Source organism: Galeopterus variegatus, unplaced genomic scaffold (assembly GCF_000696425.1).
Source record: "Galeopterus variegatus unplaced genomic scaffold, G_variegatus-3.0.2 Scaffold9, whole genome shotgun sequence".
NCBI classification, from domain to species: domain Eukaryota; kingdom Metazoa; phylum Chordata; class Mammalia; order Dermoptera; family Cynocephalidae; genus Galeopterus; species Galeopterus variegatus.
Window position 1 is genome coordinate 611,310 of NW_007726120.1, and position 15,341 is coordinate 626,650.

A 15,341-nucleotide genomic window follows, 5' to 3' on the forward strand; every position below is an offset into this window, starting at 1 on the left:
CCTGGCACTGCCTGTCCAGTGGCAGCACAGCCTAGCACTAGCACAGCCGCCTTTTCTTTTCTTTTTTTTTTTCTTTTTTTTTTTTTTTTTTGTCTTTTTTCATGTCCGGCAATGGACCGCAACCCTCAGTGTCGCTCCCGTACCGGACCGGGACCGGCAACGGGATCACAACCCTCGGTGCTGCGCCTGCCCCTCGCTCAGCCAGTGAGCAGGAACCGGTCTGTATGTGGGATCCGAACCCTCGGTGGGAGGGCCACCGCGCTCCCAAGCGGCGCACTGTAGCAGTGCGCCACCGGGCCGGCCCACACAGCCGCCTTTTCTTCCACCATCACAAACTGTTCTGTTTTTCGTTTTTTCATTCACTGCACATATTGTTTTCTTGTTCCTTTCTTCATCTACATCCCCAAATAGAAATTTAATTATCCTTTACATTTCCATTTAGCAAAGGATGCATCTACTTTCTCAGCTAACCAAAGTAAAAAGGCAAGAAAACTCTGTCCCCTTCACAACCCCATGAAATTTAATTTTTTCCATGAAGCAGTAGTGTAAAAATGTAAGCAGATCACAAAGGGTTCCAGGAAAGGGAGGAAATAAGTATTATACACACAACTGAAATACGCTTAATGTATTCAGATATAAAATGAAAAATTAAATTGTATATGAACAGAGTTAATAGTGGATTATTTACCCCCAAAACTCCCTGAAGCTTGAATTATGTCCCCCAATTTTATGTATTAGAAACTTAGCCCCCACTGTGACTGTTAAGAAGGTGGGAAATCCTATTATGGTAATTGAAAGGTGGAGACTTGAAGAGGTGATTGGATTGTAGGACAGTGAAGTAGTGAATAGATTTTAAATGGTGGTCAGGGGCATGGTTGTGAGGGCTTTAAAAGAAGAAGACAGTCTTTCTCTCTCTGTCTCTCTCTCTGCTTCTGCCATCTCACAATGTGAGACCCCTGGGTCACTGTCGCCACCACCAAGACCAGCACCAGATGTGAACCTTGGATTCTTGGCTTTCCAGACTCAGAAACTGTAGGCAATAAATTTCATTTTCTTTATAAATCACCCAGTTTCAGGTATTTTTTTATAAAAGCAACAAAACAGACTAATACAAGAGTATTACCCCAAGTCTCCCAAAGTTTCCCATTTTATTTTGAAAACAAACACAAAGTCTTTCTTCTTTGAGACAGCTGATTTGAGAGCTTTAAATGTACATAGCAATGAAAACTCTCTCATTTGCAGGGTTAGATCTAAGAAACAAGTTGGGTCTCTAAGATTAAGGAAGAACACAGCCTCCATTCTCAAATACTAGGCACTCCCCTCCTTTTCTTGCTCTTTCCTCTTCTTTGAGAATGTCTGACATAGGTCTGCACTGGGATGTATCATTCTGATTAAAGAGGCCTAGAGCCACTGAGATAACGTGTGCAAAGCTATGCTCAATGGCTTAGCACCTGAATGGCAACTAAGTTGGGATGGGTTCCTCACCCATCACCCAAATTATGCTGAAGAATGATCGATCATCACTATGAACAGAATGCTTTGACTCAAAGCACAAGGCATTCTAGATAGACTTTAACTATTAAAAGAAAATGGCTAAGTGCCAGAACTCGTTAACATTCCTTCTTGATAGGAAATCTTATGAAATACCCTGTGAAGACCTACAGGTGTAAAAAGATGTTAAGGATGGAATTAAATAGTTTTACTACTTATTCCCTGCCTCCTAAACTGTATACTACTCCTCCTTCAGCACGGTACATCATTTCTTGGTATTCCACATATCTGTGGGATTCCAGAAACTTGGTCTCTACCTTGCCAAGTTTTACACTAATGTAAGGAAACTGTGAATGCTCCAAACCCATGACATTCAAATCCTCCACTGCTACCAATTTTAACTTTTGATGTGCTTAATATCTGGGAGAACACACAAAAAAATAATGGATTTGGTTCACCAAAAAATATAGCAAATATTCGTTCAATATCTTCAGATAACTTTTAGAATTGCCACTAATTCAAGCTTCCATAATCTGTTTAGTGTTCTTAATATGATATCCAAAAAATGAAAATCCCAAGGTGTTGCACCCCAACCATGCATATAAAATTTTGGATCTAACTAGAAAACTCTAAAAACTCCTCTAAATAAATTCTAGGCTATACTACTTATAACCATGGAACTAAGTATTGGAAATGTGTTCCTGGACTTCGCAAAGATACTGACACAAAATTCTGGACTGCATTTTCTCAGCATCAACTAAGGATGAATTTTCTATATATTTCTACATAAATATAGAATCACAAAAGATGTGAATTACTCTTTAATATTACTCCTTTCAGGCCAAATTATATTTCAAAAAAGATGTATGGTAAACTGGAGTAAACTAGAGGTTGGAACAGATTCAAAACATAAAATTTGTCCCAATTAATATATGAGGGGGAAAAAGAGCATATCTTCCATTTCGGATCACTAGTGTTAAATATTTTTCATTCAAACAAAGTCATCTCACTTTCCTAGAAGGAAAAAAAAAGTTCACAGGTAATAAATTAACACAATTTTAGAGAGAAAATTGAAGATAAAAGAATGGTACAGAATCACAATATAAAATTTTAAAATGAATTTCTTTTCACCTGCTGACATTCTTCTCTGCCTCTTTCAGCTTTGCTCTCCTGAAACATAGTAAAAATGATATTTTGCTTTAAATTAAAGCATCTTGCTGTTCTCTGGGCATGGGGAACAACACATCTCATGTAGGAATAAGAGACAGGAAGAACTCACTACAACGGTGTCTAGTAGGACACTTTATTCAGGAGTTTTGTGGCCAGTAATAACTAGATCATGACACTTGGGTATAATGGGATCTGCCACAGACTAGGAAATACAGATGCTGTCCTATGAGACAGTGAGCCTGTCTCTTTCCTAACTCTATTAAAGCCATGACAGAGCCAAGTGACTACCAGGCATGAAAGAACAAAAGAGAGACAAAGGGTTGCTCCTCTCTCAGACACTTCCACTTTGTGTAAAATTTACATCCACTTTAGCACAAAGAAAAAAATAAATTTAATGACTCCTACAATCACCTTGACTACTGCTGATTCAATTGGCTTAGAAACTAAGGCACATCCATCAGGCCTGGGAATGGTAGGGTGGTAGTCATTTTTCACTTTTCGCAGCTCAATTTCCTGTTTTTCCAGCACATCTGAACAGATACATGACTGCAGCAGCTGTTAAAAATTTGGCTACTGCCACCACTACTCCCCTTGGAGTACTTCCTCACTTCCATTCCCCAAGAAATAACAGCATGTGTGCATGTGCGCGAAGGCAGATGAGAGAGAGAGAAATCCTCAAGGAGCGGCTATCAACGTCTCACCTCAGTCTGAGTATCTTAACTCCACTTCCTTACAAATATACTTTGTTGTAGGTGTAGAAGATGTGACGTTAGGCTATAAAGTAAAATGGAATATTTAATTTTAATGAATACACTAGAATGAATACAAATTACTCAGTGTTAACTCCTCAAATTAGTCACACTGAGAAACAATATACTTTTTCCAATGATGCTGACATTCTAAAGACATATTCTGATGCCTCTGCCATTAAATCCTATTTAAAGTCAACCTACACACCATACCCAAAAAGTCAGAATCATTATTTTATAGGCACAACCACATGTTGAACCCAAACTATTTCAACTCAGGTTCTTACTCAACTACACTTCAGAGGCTTGTCTCTGAATCACTTTGGCTATTTAAAAAAAAAAACAAATCCCAGTGTTGGCTGATTAGCGCAGTTGGTCAGAGCATAGCCTTGTAACACCGAGACTAGCATTGTTTAAGAAGCAATTTCATTTTTACTTTTAAATATGTCAAAGGAATTTTCTACAAGTCAGAGGTAATTACAAAGGAAAACCTCTGTCCTATCAATCCATACCTTTTTCAAAAAAATAAGCTCTGACTTCAATTGCAGAAGCCAGTAGAAAACAAGGGTCACCAGAGAAAATTAAAATGAGGGATTCAGAAGGTAATTCTTCTTCCTGTTCACCTGCTATCTTCATTCTCACTACCTCAGACACAAACCTGAAAGCCTTAATGGGGCTACATTTTTTCTAGAGTAGGCAAAGAAACTGACCCAATTCTGTACTATATTGTGCTTTTCCCGGACCAAATTCCTGAAAGCCTGCTTCTGAGCTGTATTCCTGAGGAGAATATACTAGAATGGACAGGTGCAGATGTAATAAGGATATTGCCCAACACAGAACGCCACAAGGATTAATGACCCAAATATAGCTTAATTTATTGCCTATGAAACTTGGCAATTTTGATCTTTGTAAACCTTTAAAATACATTTAAAATGTATTAAAAGCTACAAATAAGACTAAGCTTTCCACTTTTTATGGGTTGAGCTACCAGAGTTTCTCCTGCCTTCACATTCATTGCTGTTTTAATTCTGAGATGACCATACCAATTAAAGCACTTCCTGTGTCAAAATACTCCAAAATTCAACTCACTGCTTTCTTATGTATAAAGTCAATAGTTTCAAAATATCTGAATTTATAAACAGCACTGTGAACTTACACTAGATGAATAAAAAAACCAAACCCAAGCTCACTCCAGACTAGACTGTCTTTGAGAGACTTTTCCAAGGGATTCATTCCTCAGATATGAAGTTTGTACGCAAAACTGAAGACATTTGGCCCTTTATAAATAGTCATGGGAAACTTCTTTCTCCCATACTTTTAGTTTGTTTTTATTATAACAGATGGGGAAAAATTTAGCAAAGCAAAGTCATAAAAAAAAAAACTTTCATACCAACTCTCATACTAATGTTAGAACACTAAAAACTTAAAGATATAAAATGTCTAACAACAACAATAAAAACACTTGCTGGAAATTATGACGACAGTTTGACTTAATTTGTAAAATAGGTATAGACTAAAAACTAGATAGAAACTCCTCCTACCCTGGTCCATTTTCCTCCTGGACACATTTATTTCTAAACATCTTAAGTATATCAGCAATTCTTTGTGAAAGATTTTCCAGCACAGAAGTCTAAATTTCTCTTAAAAATATGTTTCAATACCTTATAAATGTTAAAATTCTAAAATGTTTGCCAAGAGGCCAAGCCTAATCTTCAATTGAAAAAGATATCAGTTACCAATCACAATTCTGCAAAAGCCCTTATTATAAGATATATTTTACTTTATGTAAACGGAATATAAATCATTTTGTTTCAACTGGTATTTACATTCAGTACTTAGCAGTCTCTTGTAGTAAATAAATTTTTAATTAAATAATCACTATTTGATTACCTGATTTCATTGGTTAGGCCAGGGGATCAGCATACTTTCTCTGTATAGATCCAGAAGGCAAATATTTTTAGCTTTGCAAGCCATGTGCTCTTTATCTGGACTACTCAACTATAATGTGAAAGCAGATGTCGACAGTAGGCAAATAAGTGGGTGTGTCTGTCTGCCAATAAAACTCTTTAGAAATACAGGTGGAGGATAAGCAATTAATACCCAGCATATACAGAGAACTCCTGAAACTCAACAAGAAAACCAGTTTCAAAAAATGGCCAAAGAAGTTGAATAGACTTTTCTCCAAAGATGATAGGCAAATGGCCAATGAAAAGACGCTCATAATCATAATCATTAGGTAAATGCAAATGAAAATCAGTGAGATACCACCTCACACCGTTAGGACGGCTATGGGAGCAGGGGACCATAGCCGTCCTAAGGGACAGGGGACCAAAATAACAATAAGGATGTGGAGAAATTAGAACCCATGTACACTGTTGGTAGGAATATAACATGGTACAGCCACTGTGGAAAACAGTATGGCGATTCCTCAAAAAATTAAAAATAGAATTACTGTATGATTCAGCAATTCTACTTCTAACTATGTATAGGGTACACCCAGAAGAATTAAAAGTAAGATGTCTAGGAGATAGTTGTATACCCATGTTCACAGCAGCACTACTCACAATAACTAAAATATGGAAGCGACCCAAGTATCCATTGATGGAAGAATGGACAAAATGTGGTCTATACATACAATAGAGTATTACTCAGCTGTAAAAAAGGAATGAAGTACTGATACATGCTAGGGATGAACCTTGAGGACACTGTGCTATGCGAAAGAACATAGTCAAACAGAAGACAGACTGCATTATTCCAATCATAAGAGGCACACAGAATAGCCAAAAACAGAGACAGAAAGTAGAATGGTGGTTGCCAGGTGTTGGGGGAAGGATAAGTTATTATTTAATGGGTACAGAGTTTGTTTTACCAGATGAAAAGAGTTATGGCGATGGATGGTGATGATGGCTGCTGAACAATACGAATGTACTTGTAAAGCTAAACGACTTCGCCACTTGTCTGGCTAGTTATTTCATTACTAAAGCCAAAATGTTTCATTATTTTAGTTATTCTGTTTCCATTTGTATTGTTAGGGCTAGGGCTCAGACCCTTCAAACCCATTGTAGAGTGCCTCACCAGAATCCTTACACGTAGGTCCACGCTAGGTAATCTGAAAAGATCTCAGGAGCCATTGGCAGATGACACAAGCTCAGTCCTCAGGAAGAGAAGCTTACAGCAAATACAGCAGCAGAAGCAGCAGCTGCAAGGGCCTCTCGGAGCATCCCAGGGACTCTGGCAGCAACAGCTTGCAGCAACTGCCTCCAGCAGGAGTAGCAGCCTCCCCGTGCACCCCACACCACCCAGGGCATCCTGGGGATGGGGGGCCCTATAGATCAGAGCCACTCGTCCTTTATACTTAAGTCCATAACCAAGGAACCCCTGGGCACATGTGCCTAATTTACATCAAATGCTCAGCAAGATTCTGAACATCTGAGGGGCCCTGACCGTTTTCCTTCATTTTCACTACAGTACTTAATGCCACTGAACAATACACTTAAAAATAGTTAAGATGGTAAATTCTATGTTATGCATATTTTAAAACAATAAAAAAAAATTGGAGAAAAAGAGGAAAAAAAACAGGTTGAGGGCCATTATGACCTTCAGGCCATAGTTCGCTCACCTATGAGTTAAGCTATTGCATTTTAAGTTATAAGATTAAACATACTGTTTTTAAGCTAGCATCAAAGTACTATTTCTACACTAACATTACACTCCTTCCCCCCCACCCCCAGCACAGTTAATTCCCTTCGTAAAATGTAAAATCAGGAACAATCTCCCAGTGCCTTGGAAAACATGTTTTACATAAGGTCTCACGAGTTTTTGACTAATTAAATGAAAAACAGTTGTCTTAATAACATGAAGCTTGGCATCTCTGTTATTATATAAATACACCTGGCATTTTAATAATAAGATAAGGTCATAATATTGTTATTCAATTAACCTCTAACTCATTCAGAGGAAATAGACTTCGAAGGAGAAGCCTAGCATTGTTTAAGATCTCATTTTTCTTATTTGGTAATCAAAAATCCTACTTTTTATATTTTGCTATTTAATTACTGCATAATCGCAAAAATAAGTACAGACTATCATGACAAAAGAAGGTTGCCAGTTTACTGTGAGTTCAATTATCCCGAATACATGAAAATGTTAAATATGATTTTGAAAACATAACCCAAATATTTAGCCTCCTTTTAAAGCTAGACATCATTTTCTAATATGCATTGGATTTTGTAGTTTTTAAAACATAAACAAAAAATCAACACATAAACAAAAAAATCAAGACAATGCATCTATAAAGCCACTTTAAATAAAAACCTTTAGTGATTCAGTATAATCCATGGTAGCAAACATACTGGGTGACAATAGGTCTAGTGATGAAGAGCATAGCTCTGGGATCAAAGTTTTTTTCTAATACTCTTCCATCCCTTACAGCTATGTGGCCTTGAGTATGTCGATTAACCTCTCTGAGCCTCAGTTTCCCCAAGTGTAAAATCAATATACTTCCTCAAAAAGTAGCAGCAGGCTAGCCAGTTAGCACATTTGGTTAGAGCGTGGTGCTGATCACACCAAGGTCAAGGGATCAGATCACCATACAAACCAGCTGCCAAAAAAAAAAGTAGCAAAAAGATTTTTTAAATAATACTGTACAGCACCTAAATGATATCTTTAGAAAGGCAAAATAAAGCTTAAAAGTTACAATCTTGAGTTCTCTAAAAATGATTAGCAGCAAATCTACTTAACAACTCTCAGATCTGTTTGCATAATGGAATCACTTGATCAGCATTTTTAAACTATCCATCCACGCCCTTGTTCCAGCCCAAGCCAATGAAAATCAGAATCAGAATGGGTAGGGGTAGGAGAGCATGGGTACTAGCTTTAAAGTTCACCATGTGATTCTCATGTTGAAATCTCAGCTAAATCATTCAAATTCTAAGTATTCAATAAATGTTTGCTAACAGTACTCTGTTCATACAATCAGTTAAACTTTAGAACCAATAACACATCCAAATAAAAGCTTTAAAAAGCAGCTGCTAAATCATTCCTTAATTTTTACTGTACTTTCAATTAACTCCACACTTCTCACACCTCTAAAGCTATAAAATATAGGAGGCTTTGTACTCTCATCCATTCCTGAAAATTTGTTTCTGAATCAAAACATTAAAATTTCTCAAAGCAAGGTCAACTAAGCTTTTGACATTCAAATTTCAAGAGTCAAAAAAAAAAAAGGCATATCTGCCTGAGCAAGAAAACAGCACAAGCGCTAGTAGCTTTAAAGATAAAGTACTCAGGTTGATGTCAGCAGGCAGCAATCATGTTGCTTTTGCTAAGCAATTAACGACACTTTATTAAATACTAAGAAAATTTGGGTGACTTCACTAATTGGATATCTATGGCAGAGATAAAAATCACTTTTGGCCACTACCTTCCCTTCCAGAACAGCACCTCGTCTTCCCAACCAGTGTCTCCAACAGTGTTGATCCTTTTTTTTTTTTTTAAAAAGGCACCAATCAACCAACCTAGTATTTCCACTTTGTAGGAAACAAATATAAAATATAAAAGTGATTTATTATAATTTTCATCTAGGTAACACTATGCAATTAAACCAGTCAACTTATATATATGTACATATGTATGAAGACATATACATACATTAGTAGATAGGAATACACATACATTATATACTAATATATATGTGAATAGTATATGAATGTACATATTATATATGCATACGTATAATGTTGCATGCAAATTTTAATCTCAGTCAAAGGAAAACCTAAACTGTTGTGGCTCAATGGCTTTTGAGGTCTAAATTCGTAGCCTCATTTCAAGTGCCAACAAACAAGCCCATAAAATACAGAACAAATACAAAGTGGATACTTTGGCACGATATTAAGAAAGGAATCTAATCTAGAATGGTTAAGTGATTAAAGCAGTACAGTGGAGGCCAAGATGAAAGACACTCAAGATGGTCACTGGATCAGACCCTGTGAGGGCAAGGACTTTGCCAACACATGACTCTAAGGCAGCCACAACTTCTGTGCACTTTTGCCTCGACTGAAAAGAAAATGCTGCCTACCCCAGATAATTCACAACACTGTATATGATGCTTAAAGTGAGTTAAATATGTGAGGGCACAGAAAAAATTTTCAACTACTTCTTGCAGTGTTACAATTATTATTTAGAATGTTCCAAATAAAAGGCAAGCTGAGAGGCCATAAAACAATTACTTTTCCTAAAACAATTAATCATGCAAATAAGGCAAGTGGGGAGGAAGAGACTAGCCACGTTTTACCTGAAATACTGAAATGTGTATTTTAAAAAAAAGAACTATACTGAGTTAATGATTAAACATAAGTGATTTGTTAAAATGTAATAGATTATTATATTGTACCACGGTCAAGAAAAGATAAAAGGCAATTACAATAATCAACTAGGCAACTAAAGCCCTGGGTTTTCCTTCTGGATTTTCCACTAATTTGCTCTGGGATTTCAAAGTAACTCAGTGGCTCTGGGCTTCAGATTCTCTTTTATAAAATACAGAGTTGAACTAAATTTCTTTAAAATGGCCTATTACAATGTAAAACTTGGAAAATTAAGAGTAATTCTTTCAAACAGTAATATCCAAGGATAAGGACTAAATTAGGCCTCATCATCTATTAGATTAATATCATGATATAATCAGCCAGGTTTTAGTAAGAAACTTACTTCTAAAAGCTAACAATTATAACATACTGATTAAGATTGCTCCCTGCCACCTCCCAAATACTCTTATCTAGCAAGACTTTTTCCAAAATTTAAACCTTTTTAATGTCCTGGGTTTTCAAGAAAGAACAAAAAAGCAATATCGAATACTGAATACTCAAATATCTAACGGGCACTTGGAATATGTCAAGGGATGAGATAGACAAGTGGAAGATGAAGTAGAAAAGTCACTTTTTGTTTGTATTTTTCAGGTAGTGATAACATCTCTGAATAGAAAAATATAAAGTAAAATGATAGAGTAGGGTTGTTATTTTAGGGAAGGTGCATTTTTCCAGGTGTCTATCCTTAAATTTGGACACGGGAGGGCAAAAGCCCATTAAAAATATTCTCTTCATATTGAGAAATTAGATAAAGCACTTTTGTACATTCTCTTAAAGCAAAGAAAGAACTTATCAGTTTAACCTTTAGATTCTCAAAAGCAAACTCTGAAGTATCTTACTACAGCTGTGCTTTTCACTAGAAAGCTCTTTGCATTCCTTCACCACAGAGCCATCTAACCTCACCTATTTTTCTTAAAGCTATCATTTGATTTTTGAACACCTGTAGGTGTATTTTGTATAACTAGGGTTTTTTTAAGTAGTACCTTTACCTAATCCATTTCTACTCCACGAATTTCATTCTATCTTATTTTGCAGTATCTGAATACATTTCAGCATTTGGAAAGCTGTCCCATCACCGTCAATTTACATAACTCTGCAGCTCCATTCAGAGACCTTGCTTTCATGCTCAATATCTTTCTACTAATTGTTTATTCATACATCCTAACGTGAGAATATATGTAAAGATAAATATGTAAACGGTGAAAAAACTGGGGAAAGAGGAACGGACAGTAGGGCTATTTGCAGGGGGAAGAGGATAACTAATTGGAGAAAGATGAAAGAATTAATTCATACGCTACATGTTTCCTCTACGTAAGCATTATACTAAATTTCTTTTAGATTAGTCATGTTGCTTTGAGACTTTTCCACGTTTCCTCTAGACAACTGCCAATGTTCGCCTGGCCTTTGATGAATAAACATGCTGTGACTTGCTTATAAGGAAACGCCTGTCATGTCTCAGGGAAAAATGACTTCTCCACTCTTAAGTCAGAAAAACTGTACAACTCTCATTCATTAGTTACAAAGTCGATTTTTCCTTAACGTTTCTATTTCTGGAGCGTTCATATTCTCCTTAGGGCATTTCTGCCTTCCGATTAAGAAAGAAAAGAAACTCTGAGTTGGAACAACACTTGCAGGAAAAAGTTATACTCCCTCATAGGGGTTTCCCACTTCAGAAGCTCAGCTAGCACCCATGTTAACTCCTGCACTATTTACCAAGACCAAGGTTATTTTCAGGTTCTCTACTTCTCTTGTAGAACTACCTGTTCTCATTACTATTTACCCAAATGCTTAGCAAGGTGATTATTAGCATATCTGGCAGAAAGACACGCTTCATTTAATATTAACTCACCATGTGACAGCCCCTTCCCCTCCAATCTCTCCTCAAACACGTGAGAATAAAAACAAGTACAGTTGTTTGCAGTCTGATTTTGCGCTTGGCTTTGGCACCAGCAATTGGTCACAGGCACACACACCCCCAATTAGAGGCGCACACCCCGCCCTCTCCCGGAACTGACAGGCGGGCTGACAGCTGGCACACCCTCCTGTCGCCCTCCACCCGCTTGCAGAAAGCCCCTTCCTTACAGTCGCCTTGACATTGCTCGCCTGCTTGGGCCTCAGCCCTGGGTCAAGGAAACTTTTTTTTCCTCCCTTCCTAGGAGCTCACTTACAGGTATCGTCCACAGCTCCTCCAGCGACTCAACAAGGAGCCCTTTGTTACAAATTTTGCTCTCGGACTCCTCACCCCACTCCTGGCATTCAGCTGGCCTTCCGCAACCAGGGCAGCCCCAGTAGGAATGCAGTCAAAAGCTACCCAAACCCACTCACTCCCCCTCATCCCCCGCCCCGGGCGGCCTCCGAGAAGGCCGGGAGGAAGCAGACTCCCCAGCCGCGTGTAGGGTGATCAGCGAGTGCGGCCACGGGCAGCGCCGCGAGCTGCCAGCCAGGTGAAGCGGGTAAGGAGGCCTCGCTGCCTTCGCCCTCCCGCGAGCGCGGCGCTCCGGGCTTACCCTGCTGGGGCGGCGGGCGGCGTGGGCGCCGCCGCGGCGTCCTGCGCGCTCGGGGCTCTGGAGTCCATCGCCTTGCGGGGCGCTGCGCGGGCTCCAGCTCCGAGGAGGCGCGTCACTGCTGGGGTGGGAGAGGCCGGCCAGTTAGGACGGGACGCGCGCCTTCCCGAGACCGGAGCGGGGCTGGCTGCGCGTCAAGAGCCCGCCCGAACCACCCCAGCCCCGGGCCGGCCCGCCTCCCGGGTGCGCTTCCACCTGCGGGTCCCGACTCCCAGCCCGCGGGCGCCGCCGCCGTCGCCGCTGGTTCTTGTGGGCTCCGGGAGCAGCCGCGGCAGGAGGCGGCGCTGCAGCCCCCGCCCCGTGGCGTTACTGGGTAGCCATTTGGCGCCTCTCGCTCGGGAAGAGAGAGGAGCTACTCGGGCTGGAAGAAGAGCAGGGCTGGGTGCATCGGTACCGCCGCCACGCCGGCAGCGCAGCCCGGGCTCCTCCGGCCGAGTTTGCACAAACAAAACGCCCCGGGAAAAGTTGGGAGAGCTGATCTCTCTTTTCCCACCCAGGGCTCCTACTGTCTTTTCAAAGGGAGACAGTGGCTCGCCTGTTCTCCCGCGGCTTCCTCTCCTACTCTTCCCTCCCCCGGCCCGCGCGCTCGCAGCTCCGCTCTCGAGCCAGGACTTGAACAGAGCAGAGAGCGGCAGCCTGTCCCAGGTTCAGCGCCGCCAACGCCTCCCCCTGGCCTCCGGGCGGGCTGCCGGGCGCTCGCGGGGAGCTGCGGGGCCTCTCCGCAAGCCCGCTCACTCACCCTGCCCCATGTCCCTGCTCAGAGCCCGGGAGCTCGCCTCCACCTCCGCCACACGGCCGCCCAGAAGTGGGGACGAGCTCGGCGGCATCGGAGCGAGCGAGGCAGCGAGCCGGAGAGAGGAACGGGGCGGGGGTGGTGCAGGAGCGAGTCGGAATTTCCCTCTCCCAGGGCTCCGGGTCTTTGGGGTCCCTGGTTGGAGAAGCCGAACAGAAAGGAAGCTCCCAGGCGGGGTGTTCCCATTCCCACCGCTAGGGCGTCGCTTCGGGAAGCCTGGCGCGCCCCAACCCGACAGGTGGGGAGGAAGAAAGGGTACCTGCCCTGCGAGCACCCGGGCCACCGCGGAAGTGCGGAGAGAAACTCGCAGAACGGGGCCTGCAGCCTGCCCTCCCTGCAGGCTGACCTTCGACGTCCGGGATTGATTGTTTTTTCGTGTGTTTTGTTTTAAACCTGACCTCTAAGGTTGCTCTTATGCTAAAAGCGCACCTGTGACACTGATCTTTCTAATCGGTGACAAGTTTAAGCTTGCTTGCTCTGTCTTCAAAGGTATATTTCTTTAAAAAAAAAAAAAATCACCTCTAACAGCTGTGACATGAGGACTGGGCAATATTTTGTCTGATGACAATCTATAAACTAGAATTGAAAGGCAGATTTTATTCGCCTGTGGAAGTTTTACAGGAATAAAGGAATCACACAGGCACAGCCGTTTGTTTGTACGTTTTAGTTCCCACCTGCATGCTCTTCAGAAGGTTCTTTACCCCTGACAAACAGATATATTTGCATATTTCCTATATGGTCTCCTAAGCGACACTTGTTTTAAGGTGCAAACCATTTGTGTGGATCCAAAAGCTTGCTTTCAGAAAATGACGTGAAATTAAGAAATTGACTTAAAATTACAATTTAAAAATAAAAATAGTTGTAATAAACTCAGGAAGGAGCATCCTGAAGGGAACCTCTGCTTTAGTACTAACATCAAGTAACAAATCTGTTAGATACCTCACCCTGATGACATTTGGTAGGTATTAAAATTAGATTGATATTTAAAACCAATGCTTGACTAAATAGTCCTTTAGTTGTTTATCCATTGTAGCAACCACAAAGATTAATGAAATTAAATAAAGTACTCGATATCTTGTAATGTGCCCTTTGTCTATTTATGGGCAGGCATTAGTATTTATTCTTTTCAGCACATAATTTAGTTCTTTCAGTGCATCTTTACATATGAAAAGAAAAAATATGGCTTGTTTGGATTACAATACTGGAACCATATCAGAGAAAGTTGCTATTAAATATTTTAACTAATGTTAATCAAAGCAATTCATTTAAATGCCTCTAGATTTTAGGCTTTAAACAATAACTCAGGTTAAACAATTTCATGAATCATTTATTCCTCTAAATGACTAGCTTTTACAGTTGCTTGCATAGACAATCATACAAATATTGAGTAACAGTGAAACTACTTAAAGTCCATAACTTTTAATCACAAGATCAAAATTAAAACTTTAATTACTTTCAGCCTTGATTTATGACATACTAGTAATATGATGAAGGCTAATCTTAAATATGCAACGTTTTCATAACATTTCATAACTGCTGAAGGCATTTTTAGTGCTCATCAATTTTTCTGTCTTCCTGGTCCTACACATAGGAGAGGCTTATACTCTCCACCCCACTAAAATTAGGTATAACCATGTGACTTACTTCGGGAAGTGAAATGTGAGCAGAAGTGAAATGTTTCATTTCTTTTTAGAATCAATTAAGGTCAGTGCTTGAGTCTATATGTCAGTATTGAGTCTCTGTGCTCTCTTCCCTTGCTGTTGCAATCATGGAAGTGTGTATTAAGATGGAGGTGGCACAAGACTGAAGGATCCTGGAATGCTAAACTATTATCCAGAGTTCAGCTGCCCTGGAGAGTCCCAGGACCTACAACAGGTTCTGCATAAGCAAGAAATAAACTTATGGTGGGTTAAACCACTGAAATATTGGAGTCGTTTGTTGTCCAGCATTACTTAGCCTACCTTAGTTGTCATACTTGACAACTTTCAGAATCAAGACTAAACTTGGTGCTGTCATATTGTACTCAACTATTCATGCTGTAGTCTGCTGGTTACATAGTTCATTAGCAAAATAGTAATCACAGTTGTTATAAATCTTTTACATCATGGCGGAAAACTGTCTTTTTCCAGTCTTTCCCTCTAGTTATGCAGAACTATTTCAGAATTGCCCAAGTTTCCAAGAGTTTGCTTAATTTCCCTGTTTGGAAATCTTC

General features: G+C 40.1%; 1 protein-coding gene across 1 annotated transcript in view; it reads right to left on the bottom strand.

The window, feature by feature from the left end:
- The window catches only part of COBLL1 (cordon-bleu WH2 repeat protein-like 1), a 172,931-nt gene extending 160,584 nt beyond the window's left edge, over positions 1-12,347 (bottom strand). The window contains exon 1 of the mRNA XM_008585530.1: positions 12,280-12,347. Coding sequence (XP_008583752.1) covers positions 12,280-12,347 — 68 coding nt within the window. The remainder of the gene's footprint in view (positions 1-12,279) is intronic.
- Positions 12,348-15,341: the final 2,994 nt, after the last annotated feature.